Source organism: Ictalurus punctatus, chromosome 18 (genome assembly GCF_001660625.3).
Source record: "Ictalurus punctatus breed USDA103 chromosome 18, Coco_2.0, whole genome shotgun sequence".
NCBI classification, from domain to species: Eukaryota; Metazoa; Chordata; class Actinopteri; order Siluriformes; family Ictaluridae; genus Ictalurus; species Ictalurus punctatus.
Window position 1 is genome coordinate 20,018,587 of NC_030433.2, and position 22,812 is coordinate 20,041,398.

At 39.5% G+C, this 22,812-nt stretch overlaps 3 protein-coding genes across 5 annotated transcripts in view; 2 read left to right on the forward strand and 1 right to left on the reverse strand.

The window, feature by feature from the left end:
- Positions 1 to 735: 735 nt before the first annotated feature.
- On the reverse strand, positions 736 to 3,337 carry mrps18c (mitochondrial ribosomal protein S18C). Its single transcript, XM_017492962.2, has 6 exons — positions 3,189 to 3,337; positions 2,467 to 2,522; positions 2,310 to 2,393; positions 2,157 to 2,214; positions 2,019 to 2,078; positions 736 to 980 (listed from the first exon to the last, which is right to left on the reverse strand). The coding sequence occupies exons 1-6, from the start codon at positions 3,259 to 3,261 to the stop codon at positions 904 to 906; spliced, it is 408 nt and encodes a 135-aa protein (XP_017348451.1). The 5' UTR covers positions 3,262 to 3,337; the 3' UTR covers positions 736 to 903.
- Positions 3,338 to 4,408: 1,071 nt separating this feature from the next.
- On the forward strand, positions 4,409 to 20,722 carry helq (helicase, POLQ like). 2 transcript variants are annotated; one of them, XM_017492842.3, is made up of 18 exons: positions 4,409 to 4,850; positions 6,091 to 6,646; positions 7,527 to 7,705; positions 9,690 to 9,890; positions 9,983 to 10,055; positions 10,134 to 10,231; positions 10,336 to 10,434; positions 11,291 to 11,436; positions 11,531 to 11,770; positions 12,651 to 12,792; positions 12,874 to 12,978; positions 13,061 to 13,265; positions 14,788 to 14,945; positions 15,731 to 15,829; positions 15,975 to 16,148; positions 16,287 to 16,400; positions 18,105 to 18,239; positions 20,537 to 20,722. In XM_017492842.3, the coding sequence occupies exons 1-18, from the start codon at positions 4,662 to 4,664 to the stop codon at positions 20,618 to 20,620; spliced, it is 2,997 nt and encodes a 998-aa protein (XP_017348331.1). In that variant the 5' UTR covers positions 4,409 to 4,661; the 3' UTR covers positions 20,621 to 20,722. The 2 variants fall into 2 exon arrangements, 1 of the variants encoding a protein (XP_017348331.1); XR_006984017.2 differs by lacking the exon at positions 20,537 to 20,722 and having other exon boundaries at positions 15,975 to 16,176.
- Positions 20,723 to 22,242: 1,520 nt separating this feature from the next.
- Positions 22,243 to 22,812, forward strand: part of hpse (heparanase) — a 12,814-nt gene continuing 12,244 nt past the window's right edge. For both annotated transcript variants that reach the window (XM_017492845.3, XM_017492846.3), the window contains exon 1: positions 22,243 to 22,647. In XM_017492845.3, the coding sequence (XP_017348334.1) occupies positions 22,406 to 22,647 (242 nt within the window). In that variant the 5' untranslated portion in view covers positions 22,243 to 22,405. The remainder of the gene's footprint in view (positions 22,648 to 22,812) is intronic.

Genomic DNA, 22,812 nt, shown 5'->3' on the forward strand with positions numbered 1-22,812 from the left:
AAAGTGTACTGTAGCAAAAATGAACGCACTATTCTGAACTAAACTACTGAATCTTACCACCTTAATCATGTTTCAGTGATTTCAGCCGTGTTGTATGACAAAGTACATGCTGCGTCCCAATTCGCTTACTATCCATCCTAAATAGTATCCGAGATTAGAATGAGAGTGTCCCAGATCTTAGTATATTGAAATGAATATCCCAAAGGTACCCGGGTGGTCTACTATTTCCGGTAGTTTTCCTGCAAACGGGACGGGCAAGTGTACCGCATTTACTGAGGTGTAAATGAAATGTGGAAACATAAATCATGGGAATGATAAATTAAATTATACAGTGCAAATCATATAAGGAATAATGAATGAAGAAAAGCTCAAATTTAGCAAGGAGTTTGTAAACGGTAAACGTAAAAACTAAAACAACCAAAAAAAAAACGTAAAAACAGTTTTAAAAATAAAAACCATAAATGGTGACACAACTAGTCAACAACGTTCTCTTCTGTTACATGAGCTGTTCATGTGTCCCAGTACTTGCATACTCTTATGCTACAAACTCAAAAGGTATGTCGTTTTTCTTCATAAAAAGAGTACATACTTTTAGTGCATAGTATAAGTAGGCGAATTGGGACACAGCCATCATTTTAAATCATGGATTAAAGCTTTTAACTGAAAAAAATTGGATACAAGGATTTGATTTCATGAATAAATAAATTGAGAATGAAATATATGAAAACGACTTGCTGTAGTATATAATAACTTTAATGACATGATTATGCAATTAATTAAACATTTTACTTTGCAGCTTAAAAGGTAAAACACTTGTTTGCTTTTAATATCGGACATGAGAGTAAATAAAATGAAAGGTTTTTATTCGGTTCATTAATACATCATAATTATTAAGTTTTCTTGTTACTCCATGTGTCTGATGTCACAAACGTTGGGGTCTTTGATAAACTGTGGATCTTTCAGTGTTACTGACATGAAACCTGTTAAAGAGACAAAAACAGATTAGTTATATTTAATGAGAATGTTTATGGTTAAATAAACACTTTTCCCACTAAACATTGACAAACAAGATGAACCAAACAGGAACAGATGGCTTTTTGCCTTTAGGGTTGTGGTTCTAGTGACTGGATCATTGTTATGGCACGTGATGATGCCACTGTTAAATCCAACATGGAAGAAAGGTCCGGATGAACAACAGACAGATTCCTCAGGAACGCTGCCAGAAGCTATGCATCTCATTTGCAGCAGGTCAGAACAGCAAAAGGGCGCTCTATTAAAGTACTAAAGGTGCTTGCCATGAAGGGGTTGAATAATTTTAAGACTGGAGAAGTCATTATAAGTTGCATTTTCAGTTGAATTTGGGGAAGCCACATGAAGCATTCGTTGTGTTGAACTATTTCAATTGCTTTAGTTTGATTTGTTCATTGCAAACAGCTGTAAATCTGTAAATTTTGACAATCAACCTGATTTGCAAAGGGGTTTTTCTTTACAATTTTGACTGTAAAAAAGCAAACACATAACTGAAATCAGCTTCTGAGGTGAGTAAACATTCGATTTCAACAAATTTACCATCAACTACAGACGTCGCATCCGTTGATTCTACCACGTTTTCTAACTGACACGCACCCAACTCGGAAAGGCGGGGCTCAAAGAAAATCCAGAGTTTCCCCACTCGTAATTACGACTTTGTGGTGGCGTTCATGTGCGTTAAACTCGTAAATACGATCTTTCTGACATGATTTTGAACGCACCATTATACCTAAATAACATCACAGTGCTGCTGATCATACATCACTCGGATTGTTCCAGTCTGGTGTGTCTCAGTTTTGTGAACAACAAACTAGAAGTTTGTTTGGCTCAGATTCTTGTTTCTCAATGTGCATGGGGGGGGGGGGGGGACGACATGACTTAGCTCTAAAACCTTCAACAGCTTACAATTTATGTTCATCAGTACAGTTAAAAACTGTACTTTTTTTTCTGAATCGAAAGAAATGGAAGGGAATTATGATTAGCGTTACCCATTGAGCGAGCTCTCTTGATCGCTTTCGTCACCTCTCTCTGTTTGCGACCACACAAACCTGCAGAAGATCCGTTAATCTGTTATCCCATCAATTATTCAACAGGGCTACATTCAGAACGTGGTAGAAATGTCTCACCTGTGAGGTGCCGGCCATATATTCTGCCCGTGTGTGGCGAGATAAACTGTGACAACAACTAAAAAAAGGAGTTTATAATTGTTACAAATAAACAGTTACACCGCCACTGAAATATAAAGGGAACGATTCTGAATCGCGCATCGGATGACTCACCTGGACATTTTTATAATCCACTGACACATTACACAGGATGCAGCCCTTCTGCGGTTGTTTATATGGATTTTCCATTTGAATGGGCTGAAGGAAAACAGATACTTAACGTCTGTATCCAGCTGATTTATTGATACATAGATATAAAATGATTACTTACCATATCGTTTAATTTGACCTCTTGTATGGTGCTGGACAGACTTCTGAGACATTGCACTGGGAATTAGAGATGGAAATATAATAAAATATTAATTATTTTATAACAATGATATAAAGAAGTTTTACATATTGAATCTAACTAATGAGGTGATAATTATGATGCATAGCCAGATTTTTTTTAAGATCACAACAGCAACTATATAAGCTAATTTATATCAAACTTACACATAGAATGAATGAAAGAAGACTACACTGGAAGAGTATAACATTCTAGTACAGAATTTGATTGGATATAAATTTGGAAAACAGTGAAGATTTTCTGTTTTTATAGATATGGATTTAAGATATTTAAGATTTTATATCAAATATGTCATTTCTAAAAGTATACAGATTTTAATTCCTATGGTCTAAGCTTTGAATTAATATATAATTGTACTGTGAGGGCCAACATGGATTTGTATTATTGTTACACATTTAATATAGTATTCCTATTTCATTTATGAATGAATGAATAAGTAAGTAAGTAAAAAAACAAACAAACAAAAAAACATAAAATTGTCACCTCCCATCAAAGACGTAGTGCACTTATGTCAAAACAGTGAGGCATTTAGGACTCGGCCATGAACTACCACGAAAGACAGCTAGCTAGACAGACGGATCCCTATAATACGAATAAACGCCGCTTTTCAAGTAACAAAGTATTATAAATATCATAATGAATACCTGAGATGTTAGGTAACATCCCATGTTTTGACAGGACTGTCTGAAACACTCGATAATTTGAAAGGGCAAGCATCTTCACAGTGCTGGATCAGTGAGCCGCCATGACACTTCTTCCTCGTCTGTAAACACGATAAAAATGTGTCGCGTAATTTTGACGTACTGCCATCTAGTGGATTTAATACTTCGGTTACAAAACGATAAAGAAATTATAATTGATAGGATAGACTTACTTTTATGAAAGACTTTTTAAACGTATATTATTTCAACATTTTACATTGTGCATTGAACCATGACTTCTTCTTCTTCTTCTTCTTCTTCTTCTTCTTCTTATTATTATTATTATTATTATTATTATTATTATTATTATTATTATTAAAGCCCCCCTTCTTTTTTTTTCTTTTTTTTAAAATAAGGAATGCTAGGTCTTTTCTTGGTTCATGATAAGTTCTGTCTAATCTTACTTACTTATTATTTATTATTTAGATTCAAGATTCAATAATTTTTCGAGAGATTGTCATGCACTGAAAAAAACAAACACTGTGCAATTAAATTATTACACCAATATACTAATGTGTGGAGGTCTCTAACATCCACCAGCTCTGTAATGTCGTCATGGAGGAGTGAAAGAGGACTCCAGTGGCAACCTGTGACGCTCTGGTGAACTCCATGCCCAAGAGAGTTAAGGCAGTGCTGGAAAATAATGGTGGCCACACAAAATATTGACACTTTGGGCCCAATTTGGACATTTTCACTTAGGGGTGTACTCACTTTTGTTGCCAGCGGTTTAGACATTGATGGCTGTGTGTTGAGTTATTTTGAGGGGACAGCAAATTTACACTGTTATACAAGCTGTACACTCACTACTTTACATTGTAGCAAAGTGTCATTTCTTCAGTGTTGTCACATGAAATGATATAATCAAATATTTACAAAAATGTGAGGGGTGTACTCACTTTTGTGAGATACTATATATATATATATATATATATATATATATATATATATATATATATATATATATATATATATATATACTCCATCCTACAGTGTACTTACTAACTAATTTATAACATTGTATATACATTCAGTATTAGTTTAAGATCAAATCTGGCCCTTTCCAATAAGACTGACACGTGACGCAAAGCTTTAGTGGATCAGTTCCGGTCACGTGTGGAAGCTTCTGACTCGGGATTGGTTGCGTTCCTTCAAAATAGTCCTGCCCTAAGCATCAATATGTTATTGACAGCTTAGTTTGTTGTTGAAGCGGAAGATCATCATAGCTCATTCATGGGCTTATTACCACGATGGAAGTTTCTATAGTCACATATTCCTTTATAGTCACAACTATTTATATTCCTTATAATTGAAAATTGATGATATCAACAGCCCGCGACTGCTATTACAGTCATGAAGCGGTGGCAAGTCAGGTAGCTAAGTTAGCCTGCAGTTAGCCAGCTATATAACGGAAGAGGTATGAGTAGAGACGCAGAAGTCCACAGTGAAATTGTTGTAAAACGCAGCTCTTGGTCCAAAAAGAGAAACAGAGATGGAATGAGAAGTGATTTAACTCCGGCGAAAAAGCGGCTCAGCTCTGAGAAATGCAAAACAACTGAACATATGAATCTAACGCAGATCAGGGTAGAGGACGCAGTCACAGAGCAGGTAAGATATTACTTTTATTTACAATAACTTAGAAGTATATTTTATCAACACCACTTCACTCAGAATCCAATCCAAAACCAAAGGTGGAGGTGTAAATGTTAATGATTTTACTGAATGGGCGGACAGTGGTGCTGTGGCAATGCTGGGAATTGAACTGTCGTTCGCTAGAGTCGACTCTTTTTGTACTGAAAAGTATGAAGTCGACTCTTACGGTACTGCAAAGTGTAGAGTCGACTCTTACGGCACTGCAAAGTATAGAGTCGGCAGACTCTTGCGGCACTGCAAAGTATACACGATCAGCTATAACATGAACACATAGCTGAAAGGTGATGTGAATAACATTGATTATCTCGTTACAAAGATGCCTGTCAAGGGGTGAGATGTATCAGGCAGCAAGTAAACAGTCAGTTCTCAAAGTTGATGTGTTGGAAGCAGGAAAAATGGGCAAGTGTAGGAATCTGAGCGACTTTGACAAGGGCCAAATTGTGATGGCTGCCATACCACCTACCTAAACATTGTTACAGACCAATTACACCCCTACATGGCAACGGTATTCCCTTATGGCAGTGGCCTCTTTCAGCAGGATAATGTGCCCTGCGACACTGCAAAAATTGTTCAGGAATGGTTTGAGGAAGATGACAAGAGTTCAAGGTGTTGACTCGACCTTCAAATTCCCCAGATCTCTATCTGAGCGAGGGTCTGAGGGATGTGTTAGACAAACAAGTCCGATCCGTGGAGACGCCACCTCACAACTTACGGAACTTAAATGAGTTGCTGATAACGCCTTGGTACCAGATACCACATCATACCTTCAGAGGTCTTGAGGAGTCCATACCTCAGGGGGCAGAGCTGCATTGGCAGCGCAAGGGGACCTACACAGTGTTAGGCAGGTGGTTTTAATGTTACGGCTGATCATTGTAGACTCGACTCTTATTGGTGAGCTGTTGTAACCCACTGAAATTCCTATCACTAAATTGCAGCATTAATTAATATCTGTTGCTTAACACAGGACTTTAACATTGATTGTTGCCAAGATCTAGAAATATCTTATAAAATTTCCACTGTGTATAGCGGTACGTTTTAGCTGTATAATTTAAAGCGCCTGCTTGTCTTGTTTTTATTGTTTTAAAAGGTTATATTTTTAATAGTTCCATTTACTGTTAAATGCAGGGCTGCACATGTTTGGAATATATCATCATGCAGGTTTTTTGTTGTTGTTGTTCTCTGATCATTTTTCCAGTGCTGCAGTGACGGCGAGGATCTCTTTGACGGCTATGACAGCATCATCGCTGACACCTCCTTCCTTGCTAAGCTGGACGATGTTGAACAGGACCAAGCATCACAAACCACCGAAAGCACCACTGATCATCTCACAGACTTCACAGAGGAATTCCATGATGCATCACTGAGGGATTTACCGAGCTCCCAGCTTGCATTTCAGCAAGACATGCAAAATAAATTGCACCCCACCCACGCTGGAGGAATCGGGAGCACATCTACTCCTGATGTGAGATGCTCGAAGCAGTCCGTCTGCTATGATCAGAACAAACCGGCCAGCAAGGCCAGGAGAAGCATGGCTGACCAGCTGAAGAGAGCCATGCTGGAAAACGCAGCTGCTTCCAACACCGTGTCAAAGGCGATTCTGCAGAAAGAGGCAGCAGTGAGTGAAGAAATCAACGTCGCTGTGCAGACCATCAAATCTGCTCCCCCAGAAGGAGACCTGGGTCCTTTCTTTGGGCTTCCGTCCAAAGTTAAGGATTTAATCATGAGACTGAAGAGGATTGAGGATTTGTATGGTGATTAATTTACAGCCTCTATAAACTTGATTAAATCGGAACCTCAGTCAGAGCGAATTTCTTCTCCTAGCTTTCATGATGTAATTTTAATAGCATAAAGTAATTCTACAGATGTTGCCTTGGTTATATTATTTACACTATTGTTGTAGCTTGTTGTTTTAATTGAGAATCAAATAAATAAGCACAACAAATATTCATTTTACACTGAACCTTTTAATCGACCTTTAAAAATACACAGCGAACGGTGAATTTTTCTTTGTTATTTGAGACCTCGGAATAATTCCACGCTGGTGATGCCATGACCTCAGCGCTAAAGTTTAACGTCATCATGTGTTTTACGTCATCAGATTGTGATTGGTTCATGAGATCGGCCAAATTTAGAGACCACTGATCGAGTCATAGAATGTGCTTATCGGCGGATACCGATCAGCGTATCCCTACGCACAGAAGAAAAGTCATAAAATATCAGAAAATCTGAACTTTCAATTGAAAACTACAATACAATTGTAATTTTTAATCCTAAAGCACTCTGATTTCAGAAAACAGAGTTTAGAAAAGGTCGAGAACTTTGGCGGATATTCACTACACTACTGTATCACTGTGCTGTTTTAGATAGAGACATCTAAAGGTTCATGGGAATTCTGTTGGCCAATCAGTGATCTGCACTATTTCTAGCCCCGCCCACACGCCCCTGTTTTGATTTTATAAATTTTTTTGGCAATTGATTTGAAATTACATCGTACCACTTGTAGGAATTGATGCTTTTAAAAATCAAAAATTATTTTAAATAATTTCTACAATATTTTCACTTCTACCTGTGCAACATGTTTATATGTCCTGATACAATCCATAAGCCTAATGGAGTCTGTCTCTGTTTCAGAGTGGCAGAAGGCGTGTCTGAATTTGGATTCGGTTCTCCACAGAAAGAATCTGATCTACTCTCTACCGACGAGTGGAGGGAAGACGTTGGTGGCTGAGATTCTTATTTTTAAAGAGATTCTCTGTAGGAAGAAAGACGCACTGCTGATCTTACCATATGTGTCCCTGGTGCAAGAAAAGGTCAATAAAGCGGTGTTTTATTGTTCTACTGTACTAAGTGCTGATGGTTTTACCCTCATCAAGCAATTCCAATTGGGTGAACATTCAAATAAATAAAAAAAAATAATTAAAAAAGAGCTGTCATTCTACATGCCCTGCCCATGGTTCCCAGTTAAACAGCTTTGCTGAGCTGGAATTTACAAAGTGGAATATGTTTCACTATGATATTTAATGATAGAACAACACCATTTTTCCATGATTCTCCTTGTTAAACGAAAGAACATCTTCTGATTTGGAGTCTGATTGGTCGGAAGGTGTCAATGAATTTTCCACATCAGTACAACTCAGTGTCGATTGGCTACAATCGGCACATCACAGGTTTATATTAATGCATTCATTCTAATACCTTCTTGTTTCTCTAGTAACAGCTAATTCACAGGGATTTGAGTGTAGATGTGCTGTATAAACAGAGTAAAAAAAACCTTGTATACGGTCAGTATACTCAAGAAAGTCTACACACCCCTGTTAAAATGGCAGGATTTTGTGTTGTAAAAAAAATGACCCCAAGATCAATCGTGTGCGAACTTTTTCCCCCTCGATATGAAATTACTGTGTATAAAAAAAAATACGTGAAAAACGATCAGAAACATTTAGGGAAAAAAATTGGAAAAATAAGTGTGCACATGCCGAAACTAAGACTTTGTTGAAGAAAATTTTTGATTTTATTACACCACTCATTTTTTTTTTTTTTTGGATAAAAGTCTAATCAGTGTGTCGCTGCTTGACTTGGTAATATTTTTGCATGCTTTCTTACAAAAACATTCTAGATCCGTCAGATTGTAAGGGTATCTCCTGTGCACAGCCCGCTTCAGGTCACCCTGCAGATTTTTAGTTGGATTCAGGTCTGTGCTCTGGCTAGATCATTCAAAAACATGGATCTTCTTTTGGTTTTGCCAGTCCTTTGTTGATTTGGATACTGTATATGCTTTGTGTTGTTGTCGTGCTGAAAGGTGAACTTTCTTTTCATCTTCAGTTTACTAGCAGACACCTGAAGGTTTTGCACTAAAACTGGCTGGTAGTTGTAGCTATTCATGATATTCATGATTCCCTCTACCTTGATAATACTTGCACTTCTGGCTAAAGAAAAGCAGCCCTAACGCATAATGCTGCCATAACCATGCTTCACTGTGGATTTGATGCTCTTTTGGTGATGTGCCCCCCCCCACAGCCAAACAAACCTTTTGGAATTATGGAATTATCTTACTTTTTTAATTGTCCTCATCAGACCATAACACATCTTGCCACATGGTTTGGGGTGATTTAATTGGGCTTGGATGTTTTTTGAGAGGGCTTCTGTCAAACATTAACCACCCTACCCCATAACACAACCATGTGAATGAGATATATTCCTGCAGCTCCTTTAAAGTTGCTGCAGGTCTCTTGGCAGCCTCCCTAGTATGTTTTTGTCTTGTACTTTTATCAGTTTTGGAGGGAATCCTGTTGTTAGTGATGTGATGCTCCATGTTCTCTATTTGTTGATGATGGCTTTTACAGTGTTCCATGGTACATCTAATGTTTGGGAAATTCTTTTATACCCCTTTCCTGATCGATTCCTTTCAGCAAGTGAGATATCATGCACGCTCTGTAAGCTCTTTGCGGACCATGGCTTCAGCATTTGGATGAAACCAAGAAGATGTGAAGAAAATCCTACAGGAACAGCTGGTCTTTATTTGGGGTTTAATCAGAATAATTTTATTGATGATAGTTGTATGATAATAACTTTTGAACATTAGATTGAATGTGATTGGTTCATTCTGAACACAGCCACATCCCCTATTATAAAAGGATGTGCACACTTATGCAACCAGGTTACTGTAACTTTTTAAAAAAATATTTTTCCATAAAATATTCATGATAGTTTTTCACTTCATTTTAACACATTGTAATTTCAGATTGAGAGTGGAAAAAGTTCTGATGTGATGTATCTTGGTTTTATTTCCCATAGGTTCGAGGCTTGGCGAGTTTTGGTATTGAGCTGGAGTTCTTGGTAGAGGAGTATGCTGGGAGTAAAGGAAAATTCCCTCCAGTAAAAAGACGAATCAAGAACTCACTTTACATTGCCACGATTGAGAAAAGCCATAGCCTGGTGAACTCACTGATTGAGACACATCGACTGGACAACATCGGCCTGGTGGTGGTGGATGAGGTTGGTTCCAGCGCGTCGCTTAGTTTTTTTTTTGCAAAACCGAACAACTTTCGAGTTATATATTCCCATCAAGACGTTTCTTCTCCACTCAGCTCCACATGCTTGGAGACGGCAGCAGAGGAGCGATTCTTGAGATGACTCTGGCCAAAGTACTGTACATCAGCAGTAAGTCCATCGCAAATTGAATCCTCCGTCTCTTAACACATTACTTCACAAAGTTTGACGTTAACATGCTTTAAACAGAAAGCACACAGATCATCGGAATGAGTGCAACCCTGGGCAACGTAGCTGATCTTCTGACCTTCCTGAGGGCTGAGAACTACACCAATGACTTTAGACCTGTAGATATTTCTTCAATCAATACTTTTTAATAAATGACTCGGTTAGAGATGTTTTGTATGAAGTGCCGTCTCGGTGCGAAGATGCCTGTGCTGCTATTTTGCAGGTCCAACTGAAAGAGTATGTGAAACTGAGGGACAGTATATATGAAGTCGATCCTAAGGAGGAGCATTGCTTCCGGTTCTCACGTGTGCTGACTTTTAAGGTAGGTGGAGACGGTGTTTGTTTCTGTATAATATCTGTGTGTCTCCTTTGTGATAAAACCGCATTTTTTCCATTTTTGTTTGGTCATTTGATCATTCCCACCCACTAGCTCCCTCTTCCCTGAAGGCAAACACATGTTTCCGACAAGATGCATGAAGCTGAGCTTCTGCTCACGCTGCTCACAGGGCAGCTGTACACACATTATAGGAAAGCACTAACTGCCCTCTTCTCCTCACATGGCTTCACAGATGGCCATGATTGGCTAGTGTCACGGTGCTTGACATAGAAGCGAATGGTATATGGTGTGCACTTATATAGCGCTTTTTTAACCCTAGCAGTTCCACAAAGCACTTTACACTGTGTCTCATTCACCCATTCACACACTCGCACACCAATGGTAGCAGAGCTGTCATGCAAGGCGCTAGCTTGCCATCGGGAGCAACTTGAGGTTCAGTGTCTTGCCCAAGGACTCTTCGGCATGTGGAGTCACGTAGGCCGGGAATCGAACCGCCAATCCTATGAATTATTTTTGCCACTCACATTTATAACACAATTATCATTAATTGACAACAATTGATTTGCGAATATTCATTTCAGCCATTGCCTTTTAAATCAGTACATTGATCAAAGCCTTCTAATTGTGACACCGCTAATATTCATGCGTTTGTTCTTATGTTATTTCCAAAATAACCTGTATGGCAGGTGTTACACATAATCTAAGTCTTATAAAGTCTATTAAGAAAAAACGAATGCTTAGTATAAAAGACGTACCAACCTACTGACTTTATTCTATGTGTGTTTTGTTTGTTTGTTTGTTTGTTTGTTTGTTTGTTTGTTTGTTTGTTTGTTTGTAACAGTACTCCAGCGGGATGCAGAAGCTGGATCCGGACCACATCATTGCTCTGGTTACTGAAGTGATACCGCATCAGTCCTGTTTGATATTCTGTCCCACCAAGAAGAACTGTGAAAATGTATCTGGCATGATCTGCAAGTATCTGAATAAGTAAGTACACCCTTTAATTAAAGAGCGCCTGTTCAAATCGTAGACTTTCACAGAAGTTATAGTGTTGGTTTCATGTGCTAACTGTCTTTCATAGAGACTTCCTGAAGCACCGAGAGGAGGAGAAGGTGAGTCTACTATCCGAGCTGAGGAACAGCGGGAACGGCTCGCTGTGTCCCGTGCTGCAGAAGACCGTGCCCTTCGGCCTGGCGTACCACCACAGTGGTCTGACCGGCGATGAGAGGAAGCTGCTGGAGGAGGCGTACTCATGCGGAGTGCTGTGTCTCCTCGCTTGCACCTCCACTCTGGCTGCAGGCATCAACCTTCCCGCTCGCAGGTCCGTCACAGTTATTCTATTAACGTGGCACCTTACAATGACACAAACACACTTAGAATAAGCAGCATAGACGCTTGCCGTGTGAACCTTACTAAATCTATTGAAAGGTTTACAATATTTGGAATAATAGCTTTCGATGTGTTGCTTTTATACTGTCTTTTCTGGACTATGATGCCTGGTGTCTGACCCACACTACTGGATAAGCAAACTTTATTCAAGGCAGATTTACCTTGAATATTAGAACTAGGTGTTAGAAAAGGTGTAGGAATTTCAAGCTGGCCTTAAACAGTTCTATTCATAGATGATCCTGTGGAATTACTGATGCAGCAAAATTAAAATTCAAGTTTTGTTTTTATTTCATTTATTATCATTTTAAATTACTATTATTTTTTATTATAATTAACCAACCTTTTGAACTCTTCCGTAGATCATAATTTTTTATGGTATTGAAAAAGGAAACCCATTCCAGGAAGAAAAGATCAATTTTATTATTGATGAGTCAGGTCTTTATATAGGATAATACTACAGGGTGTCCCAAAAGTTTCCGTACATAGGGGACTATGTGTGCCAACACCGTGTTTGTTGTGTTATTATTATTATTTTTATTTTTTTTTTATTGAAGCAAAAAATGGGGAGAGCAGAGTTGCGTTTAAGATGTTAATATTTACAAAAGCAGCAGGTCTTTATTTTAATTGAAATAAAATACAAGCTTTAAAAAATGATTCGCTATTAGTTTGTGCTACAAGACCCTATCTCCTGGGCTTTATCAAGGTCTTGCTTTTCTTTTAATGTGTTCAACAAGCATAACCAAGCTGTGTCTGGCTGTGTAGCTACTATTTTCGTTTTGATCTGCACACCCTTTAAAATCCTGTGTACTCAGGGTGATCCTGCGCTCCCCGTATGTGGGTGTAGACTTCTTAAAGAGGAGTCAGTACAAGCAGATGGTGGGAAGAGCGGGTCGTGCTGGGATCGATTCGATGGGCGAGAGCATCCTCATCCTGCAGGAAAAAGACAGAGATAGGGTGAGAGTCTTTGCGTCGTCTTGTCTGCGAAGGCTCAGCTCAGATATTGAACGACACTGACTTGTCTTATATTGTCGTTAGGCAAAAGAACTGGTGTGTGCACCAGTGGAGAACTGTTACAGCAACCTGCTGCATGATGGGAGTCGCGGTCTTCTGAGTCTCATCCTCTCCCTCATCGGCCTTGATGTGAGTGACAGCTGTCAGTCTCGGCACAAGAGTCAGTCCGTGAAGTCCAGGTTGCTAATCAAGAGTTTGATTTTGGATTCAGATAACTTGCACTGTGGAGCAGGTCCTGGAGTTCATGTCCAGGACGTTACTCAGCGTCCAGGAGACTCGGCTTTGTCAGCAGAAGAGCCTTCGTGAGCTTATATTGGAGTCGATAGAGATCCTGAAACAGAAGGGTCTCATCGACCCCTCGTCACATGAGCAAGCTGTGCTGCATGTCACCAAACTTGGAAGAGCAACATATAAAGGTGAGACATTAAATAGCACGATTAGTGTATGATATAGACTAAACTAATATAGCTTTAGCTTTGTAAAAATGTAAAAATTTTAATTTAAGCATTTTAGTTTACTAACTGAATAGTGATGGCTGGCTACAATTCAAATCACAGATTTATATGTTCGAATAGATTATCATTTCTGTAGATTTACTTTACACCAGGACTTGTATGGTGGCCACATCATCTCAGACTAATATAATATATGCTACATTATACAACAGTTCATTTCGGTCCACTAATTTGGATAGGCACCATTGCAAGAGTGCGGATACCGAGCATAACAGCACTGGTACATTTCACTGTTTGTATTACTTCACTAGGCAATGGTTTGTCACATTGAAAGCATCACTACACTTACAGAAATTCCACAACATTAAATGTAACTATAAATGGATTTTAAAAAATGACATGTTCTTTAATAAATCAAATATTGTAATCGTTGACAGATTGCTAAGGTAGAAAAGGAATAGAACAGTTCAGGACATGTTGTTATAGGAAAATAATCAATTTCGAAATGGTAACAGTAAAGCACTTAGTATTTTACTATAGCAGCATTACATGGAGAGTATTATTCATTACTTATAGAATTCTTTTTTTTTTTTTTTTAATAAAACCAATTAAGCAAAAATATTAACCTACTGGACAAGCGGGACTTGTCTGGACAAGCGGTGTTCCTGGAGTGCTGAAATTTAGTATAACAGCACTGCTTCTTTGGGAAATATATTTGTCTGACTGATCAAAAATAAACCAAATATTTGGCTGTATTGTGTCTGAAATGTCAGTTCCTTGATCTTAATTTCTAGTTTATGGAACTGTTGTATGAAAGCAACGTTACACTCGCAGTCATGAAATTGTACTGAGGATCGGTGCGAATATCATTGCGAATATATATTGCTTAAATACTTACTGGAGTTAACCGACAAAATTCCGAATTGAAACGGACCTGAAGTTCCAGCTTTAACACTCTGTGAGGTCACATGATTGTCAATATTTAATAACTCGCTAGAATTTAGATGATATTAATAATCATGGGTAGAATGAACATTAGTTAATGGAGGTATGTTTAATGTGTAAACAAACATGAGTTAATACATGTGCAAATTTTGGTAGTTGGTGGTAAAGCATATATGATTTGTGAATATTAACTAAAGTAAAGAATATTATTTACATGAGCCTTAATGTAAAGTGTTACTTAATTGTATATGGTTATAATTGGACACCAATCCCAGTAGTTTTAGTTCGACTTTATAATATAATGGTTGACCCTTTAAAATGCTGATAAATAGCAGAAGCAAAAAATATATATATTTTAAAAAAATAAATAAATAAATACATTTTATTCATTAATGAAGCCCTAGATATTTAACCTGCATATAGGGCCTAACGAATATACTGTTTTATCAGCAGTATATCAGTCAGGTTATCTGTGCATCACTTTGCATTGCTTCTGTCTCACTTCCACTCTGTGCTTCGTCCTCTGTCCTCTGCTCAGGCTCAGTAGATCTGAGATACTCTGATGTCCTCTATAGAGACCTGTCTAAAGGTCTGGAGGGTCTGCTGCTAAACAGTTTCCTGCATTTGGTGTATCTGGTTACTCCATATGACATTGTGTCCCAGATCAAACCAGACTGGATGATCTACTTCAGCCAGGTCAGACCCTCACACACACACACACCAGACGTCACGATTTTTCTTCACAATTTTAACGGGCATTTCAGTTCACATGTATCCATTTATAGAAATCTGCCGAAATCACAAAACCACACATTGTGCACTTTATTGTGAAACCTGTAGTTACGCTAGAAACGAAGTGAACACAGATATACCCGTTATTCACTGTCCCACAGTCTTGTGGCGTGTTTTTAGGTGAATAGTTGTGTAATTACAGCTGACGGATCTCTGTGGACAAAACAGGTTTATTATTGAAGTCTCCAGTGCAAACAGCACTTAGCAGTGGGAGTTACAAACTGAGTAGATAGTTATACAGTCCACTAAGGAGGTAATGAAGAGAATTCAGGGGATTCTGGGAATTCGAGTACCCACTGGCGAACTAGGCTTATTCCATTACATTAAACAATTAACGTAAGTGAATATAAAAAAAAAAAATTCAGCATCATTCTCTTTATAAGGAGTTTATTTGTTTATTCACCATGGATACCATAATGCTAATTTGTATATGTCACTGCATATTGGTGCAGAGCATACCTCCTCATATCTGCTATGGTCTACCATAAATACACCAATAAGTGGTCATATTTCAGTTATGCTAATGTACACATTAAGACATGTATCACAAAGGGTTGTGCAGTCCAGGAAATACAGTACAGTAGGTAACCCTTTATTTGCAAGTTATCCAGGGGTCCTAATTTAAAATGTCTTATTTATTTATTTATTTGTTTGTTTGTTTGTTTGTTTGTTTGTTTATTTATTATTAGTTAACAAAGTTGTCTGCCGCTGAACAGAAGATGGCGGCCACTATTGGGGTGCCGGAGAGCTTCCTCGTTCGGAAAGCAGCTGGACAGAGTGTGAGGAAGGTGGGAGTGTGTTCCTGTTTCAGGCCTTTGTGCTGTGGTTCTGTGGGGGAATACATTAGTTCAGCTAGCTTAAAAACTTATAAGATAGCAAGAAAGGATTTTTTTTTCCTCAATAAGAAAAAAAATGTGTGTCTGTGTGTTTTAGAGTATAGACCCTGCAGTGGTGAACAGACTGTACCTGGCTCTGGTGCTTTATTCTCTGCTGAATGAGACAAACGTGTGGAACGTCTCCGACCGATTCCAGCTGACACGTGGCCTTATTCAGACCCTCGTCAGTTCCACCTCGGCCTTCTGCTCCTGCGTGCTGCATTTCACCGAGGTCAGATCTGGGATCGAGTCCCATGATGGTGGGAGGCTTGATCTGTAATTTCAGGATTATACCTTCCGTGTCAATTTTTTGTAATAATTAGTATTATTATTACTACACACACACATCTTTGCCTCCGTGTCCTTCCAGGAGTTGGAGGAGTTTTGGGCCTATAAAGCTCTCCTCACTGAGCTGACCCGCAGACTGACCTACTGCGTACAAGCCGACCTCATTCCACTAATGGAGGTCGCAGGAGTCATGGAGGTGTGTTTGTTTGTGAAATCTGTACATTCTGTATGCTTGCAGTTTCTTCAGTTACCACGTTACCTTGGTGAAGGTCTGGAGTAGATCCGGAGCTTGTCTCTGCACTGGGCGTGAAACGAGAATACACCCCGCGTGGGATGCCGTCAAATGGCACCACACACTTACACGCAGCTAGGGCTAATTTAGAGTAGTCGATCCACCTACATGTTTTTGGGAGGTGGGAGGAAACCAGAGAACCTGGAGGAAACCCATGCAGACATGCACAGAATCACTACACACACTGTAACCCAAGCTCATTATAGCAATGCTACAGTAGTCCGTCCACGTCCCCCCCAACTCCCAACTGAGTGTTTAGGAATTCATAAATGTCATGCATGACTTTCACCAGGGTATAGATATGAGGTGACGCACAGGGTAAATTCCTTTAGGCACTCATGGGCAAGATTAGAGAATACACAAATTAAATCACACTTCTTGTTTAATATAGTTTAAATGATTAATGAAATAAAGTATAGCCCTATATCTGGATATGTGTATTTAATAATATTTTTTTTTAAAAGCCTTAATCGGCCCCGATATCGATATTTGAGATCGGATCGGAGACAATTAAGGCATTTCTTTTTAAAAATGCTTTATTGAGCACTAAGCTAATCCCGGTCCTTTTTGTTTTACGTCAGTTATCACCTAGCACACAATTTGTGGGAGGACTACACGGCTAAAAAGTCTGCAGAGTGGAAATATTGTAAATTGGAAAACAAAAGTAGTCCCAACAGTCCATTTGTAATGTCTGCAGTGTGAACATTTTGTGAGGGCAGAGCACAACAGAGCTGCGTTCAATACTACCACTTTGATACGGTACCTAAAAACTGAACACTCAACCGATTACAGCGAGTTCACTCGGGTAACTCGGGCAAAGTCTGCACCGAAGCAACACTGTCGTGTAACAGAGGCGAAGACGGATGGAAGTGCAGATATTTATTGTGTAAAGTCCAAAACAAACTACCAAAATTGTGCAAGCCATCAACAAAAATACGAGATACAAGGCGAAACAGGCAGACTGTTAGCAACGCTGTGGCGCGCTCACGCAACAACACATACGTTTGACAACGATAACAACAAAAACTTGACCAAGAAACACACAGAAGCTAGATTTAAATAGGGGTGTTGATTATGGGTAACAAAAAACATGTGTGAGTGAGAGATGTGACAGGGTCAGGTTGATTTGCTAGGGCTGATGGGTGATGTAGTCCGGCGCCGATTTCGGCAGAACTATGACAAACGCACACTGAAGGATACTTTCCTCTACTGGAATTGTTAAGATAAGAGCCATGGCTCATAATCAATAAGAGCTATTGATAAATATTTTTAGTTTGTTTGCTTTGTAGTTTTGTAGATAAATAAATAATAAACTATAAGTAACAGCGTGGATTCAGGCAAGTTTTTTAATGTATTGCAGATCTATTCAATTGTCAAGCATATATATTGGATCGATTTTAATAACTTTGATGTACTTGAAGTAGGAAAATACAAGTATCAGTAGATAAATGAGTCGGATCGGGATTGGGGGCAAAAAAAATTTATCAGGGCATCCCTAGTGTTTAGTGTTGTTGGGTTGTTTTTTTTATGACATATTTTTATCTTACTCTTATCGCACAGTAGTATTTGTGATAAAGCTGCATTTTTGTCTTATCTTTGTTTTACCAGTTCCGAGCCAAGCAGCTGTACAATGCTGGATATAAAACATTGCCTCATCTTGCCAATGCTGACCCGAACGTCCTGGTGAAAACTGTGGAGCATCTTTATAAGAGACAGGCTAATCAGATTGTGGCCTCAGCAAAAGTTAGTACATTTAAACATTTCTTCCCTGCATGATTGCTTTTTGTCTTTGGTTTTGCTTCCCATCTCAAGATTTTGGAGTATCAGTAAACACGTGCGCACGGTTAAGTGTGACGAAAATAGCTCGTCCTTCCTTTCTTGCTACAGTTTAATGATTCCAGTATTAAATCGTTTCCAAGTCAAAATAAATGAGTCAGAGGGACCACAGTGCATTGCAAACGATGTCATTGGATCCATTTTCCACTATAAACTCTGCACTTGGGAATTTTCTAAAAGGTTGTTAGATTTGTATATATTGCAATGCTTCTTCATTAACGTATATCTTGTAGTTTTGTTGGACATGTGCCTTTGTTTCAGCCCGGATAATTTATTCGCAAGCTCCAGGTTATGAGTTTCAGTTGAACGTAGCATAAAACTCAGTTATAAATCAAGATGAAGCCACGAGACATAGGAGCATAGCTATGAGGACACCGAGGTCTGGACTGCAGTTGTTTTGTAAGGCTTTTCTCCTGGTGGTAAAATGTATTTTTGTGACACTTGTACTGGGTCGGGAATGAGGAAGTGGGTGGCAGGCTTGGTGTAACTTAAAAGGGGCTTTATTCGCAAAGTTACTTTCGCTTTTCAGCGTTTTAAATCAATTAAACGCACACACGCACGCGGCTCTGTGTTGGTTGGCGCTCGCTCTCTCCTTCTGGCTTCTACGGGAGGCAACTGGAAGCGCAAAGAGACACACACACAAATCAAATTTCAGTGATTACACGCAGGTGAGAATCATCACGCGTTATCTGCCGGTTCGAGCTGCCTGCCCTCTGTCCACAACCGATGCTTGACAACGCCTCCGCTGCTACATACCCCCACTGCCCGACTCAGGCCGGGGAGCCATCCTGACTCCCCCGCCCCACCCCCCCAGCGGGAGAGGTAATCCTCCACCACCGTCTGTGCCCCTGGGTCTGTGCACCACCTCGAACTTGAATGGCTTGAACTTGAAAGTGCTATATCCAATGAGTGAGTCGCACGGTGGAGCCATTGGAGCGGGGCATGATCGGAACACAGGGTGAAAGGGCATTCCACTACGTAGTACCAGAGAGTGAGGACTACCCACTTGATAGCCAAACACTCCTTCTCAATGGTACTGTATTAATGTATAGCATGGGGCACTACTCTCCCTCTACCACCTGGGACAAGAAAGCCTGAAAGCCTGCTCGCACGGCTCCGTCCACTGGACCGGATCTGATGCCTCCGTTTTAGTGCGGTAGTCGGTGGGCTGGTGATGTCCAAAAAATTAGGTACAAACCTTCTATAGTAGCCAGCCAGGCTGAGGAACTGCCTCACCCCCTTTTTGGTCTTGGGAAGGCCGCAATCACTGCTGTCTTATCAATTTGGCCCATTTTGGCCCAACCTGCCCATGACCCAAGTGGAAGCCCAGATACCGTACCTCCTGTTGTGAGTCTCGCCCATCTCAAGGATCTCAGGACAGACCTCAGATGTTCCAAATGCCGCTGTCAATCATTACTATGAATGATTGTCATCTAAGTACAGAGTAGTGTATGCATTGTGCGGGCAGAGACTTTGTTTGGGTGTAAGCCAAACGGACTGAAAAAAGGACATTTTTTCACAAGATATTGGAGTAAAGGGAATTTGCCAATACCCCTTAAATCCAGTGTCGAATAAAAGCAAGCCACACCTAACCAATCAAGCAGTTCATCAGTGTGAGGCACCGGATATGCGTCAAATTTTTACACCGCCTTGAGTTCTATCCTGAGGGGAATTTCCCTGAAGAGTTAACCTCTAAGTGTAATCCTTGTTCCTCAGTTATACTGGGATTTTCTGACCAAATAATACTTCATGCGTCATGCTTAGTTTTGGTTCCTCCAGAAGTTTAATTTTCCAGTAAGCTCCATCTTTATTGTGCTTCTCCCCAATCTCTGTCACTTGAGTATAATTTTGAAATTGAATTGAATAATGTTAACTATATATGAATATAGAGGGAGTGATTGTGGTATCCATATACAGCTGTGTTTAAAAAAAAAAAAAAAAAAAAGCAGTTCAACATCATTAACCTGATGAACCACTTTTAGTAGTGATATTTCTGCATTCCAAATAACTTGCTTGTCAATGTAGTGGTGTAATAGATTGTTGTCATGCCAAACAGCACATTTTAGTTGTACAGAAACCTCAAGATTCCGGACAGCTCAGTTATTGGAAAATTAGCTCAGACATTGCGATTTAGTTATAACATTGTCCCGTTTTACAACCAAAGTCTTAGCTGCTTATTTAAACCTCTTAAATCTTTTGTGTAGATGCTGTTACAGGAGAAAGCAGAAGCTCTGCAGGAAGAGGTCGACGAGCTGCTTATGTTCCCTAGTGACCTCCCGTCTGCCTAAATTTGTCTATAATGTGATTTAATTTAACATGTATACTGTTTATATTTATCCACGATGGCCAGCCCATGTGTCTAAAATAAAAATGAGATACTGTGCATTTTATTTCTGTTTGTGTATGATTTATTTATTTTTTTTTAATCATGAAAGCCATCTGGTCATAAATAAAAACAATAAAATAACTATTTTTTGTTATGTCCGTTCATCTTAACTGCACAATCCTTAAGACACTTTCATAGCTTGTACAGGTTTGTGATTAAATCCCAAAAAAGGACCCATACTGGACAAAGTGAACTATATAAGCCATTGTTGTCATGTCATGAACAGTTTTTGTTCAGTGATACCTGGCACGGAAGGAAGGAAAAGTGAGAAAAGGGAAAATGAAACCTGACTTAATATTATGAAATTTCTTATGATTAATGAGATGCCCAACCTCCTTCTCATATCTGCTAGTCAAAAATGAGATGTTCAGAGACAAGTAAAAATGATTGCAATATGGTGAATGATTACTGAAAATGTGTCTAATAGTAACGGATAGTGAGGAATTAGGCAAAAAGATGCGCAGGGACACAAACTAACAGCCTAAGGGGTAATAATTAGTGACTGCTCAGTTTTTCATGGTACTAGCTTAGACCAACATGAACTCAAGTCAGAGTCATAGTGGGGTGAATATGATTCAATACCAAGACCGTTAGTGGGGTCAGTCAGAGTCAAAACTAAGATTAAAAAATGAGGTGAATACAAGACCAACAGAGGGTTGAGCTCAAGTCAAGACCAAGACCTACAAGGCAGTGAGTCTGAGTCCGGATCAAAACTAACAGAGGGTCAAAACCAAGACCAACAGAAAGTTGAGTCTGAGTCGAAATCGAGACCAACAGTAAGTTGAGTCTGAGTCAAAATCAAGACCAACCGTGCCAAGTCCAAGTCGAGAACAGGGAGGTGACTCTGAGTCAAGACGAAGCCCAACAGAGGGCAGAGTCCTAGTCAAGATCAAGTCCAATAGGGAGTTGGGTCTTAGTCAAAATTAACCGAGGGTCAAATCTGAGTCAAAACCAACCAAGTGCTCAGTCTAAGTAAAAAGCAAGATCAACAGGCGGTGGCAAGTCCAAGTCAAGACCAAGACCAATACAGAGGTGTGTCAGTGCCAAAACCAAGACTAACAGCCTGTCAAGTCTGAGTCAAAAACCAAGACCAACAAGGGGTCAGGACGAAGACGAACAGGGAGGAATATCAGTCAATGCAAATACAGATCAGATTTTTTTTTTTTAAACTTTCTAAACTGACATGAATTACAAAAGTAACAGAAAAACATCTTCACTGCATCTTAGTATACCAGCAACGTATAAATAGGTAGATTGATTTAAACATCAGTACTTCCACACAAAATTAGGTTTAAAAGCAGTACAGGGCTCAACAGAGGACATTACTAGGGCTGTAGTTTATGGACCAAAAAAAAAACAAACTGAATGGCACCCAACTATCTCTCAGAACAAAAGCCCAAAGCGGCGTTTATTCTTTGCTTCTCTCTGGAACACTATTTGCATAGTCGTGGCTTTCATGAAGATTCTGTCCAATCAGGCGTTCCCTGAATATCATGAAGCCACACCCACATGTTCTAGTAATGCCTTGTTTAGTTGAAGTAGCTGGCTGTTCTGAGCAGGAAATCCTGTGCTGAAGATTTTCAGCAGTGTTTATGAAGCTGTTTTTTTTTCCCGTATGAATATATTGTATTCTGTGTTCAGTGTGTGCAAAGTAACGTCCCTTGTTATGTTGGTGGATTAAATACTGATGATGGGGGATCCGGGGTCCGGGATCCGATGCGCTGTTTTTGCGTTATTATTGCGTTATTTCGTTACTTTTTGCGCTGTAGCGTTACTTTTGGATCAGTGTCTCGTCTCAGCGGGGGATTTAAAGTCGGTAAGTGTGGATGTGGATCTTTCTCGTGTGGCCAGAAGAGTGGATGCAAGGTTTCTGTCTGTGACTATTGATGCGAGTCTGATGGCGGAGGAGAAGTTCATGTACCTTCTGGGGTGAGTGTTAATTAAAGCGCACGAGCCAAATTAATGCCAGTGTAAATGATTAACAATGAAGAACTGACAGATCCAGCTGTGTTGTTTTTCTGACACATCTGGGTGTCCTGTCTAACCACACACACTCACTCACTCACTCACTCACTCGCTCACACTTATTCACAC

Bases quoted from the DNA above. Each gene is read 5' to 3' on its own strand.
- mrps18c (XM_017492962.2), bottom strand. From the start codon at position 3,261: ATGCTTGCCCTTTCAAATTATCGAGTGTTTCAGACAGTCCTGTCAAAA. The intron at 2,394-2,466 runs GTAAGTAATCAT...GTTTTCCTTCAG, and splicing joins AGGTCAAATTAAACGATATG to CCCATTCAAATGGAAAATCC. The intron at 2,215-2,309 runs GTGAGTCATCCG...TCCTTTTTTTAG, and splicing joins TGGATTATAAAAATGTCCAG to TTGTTGTCACAGTTTATCTC.
- helq (XM_017492842.3), top strand. From the start codon at position 4,662: ATGAGTAGAGACGCAGAAGTCCACAGTGAAATTGTTGTAAAACGCAGC. The intron at 9,891-9,982 runs GTTGGTTCCAGC...TTCTCCACTCAG, and splicing joins GCCTGGTGGTGGTGGATGAG to CTCCACATGCTTGGAGACGG. The intron at 10,056-10,133 runs GTAAGTCCATCG...TGCTTTAAACAG, and splicing joins CAAAGTACTGTACATCAGCA to AAAGCACACAGATCATCGGA.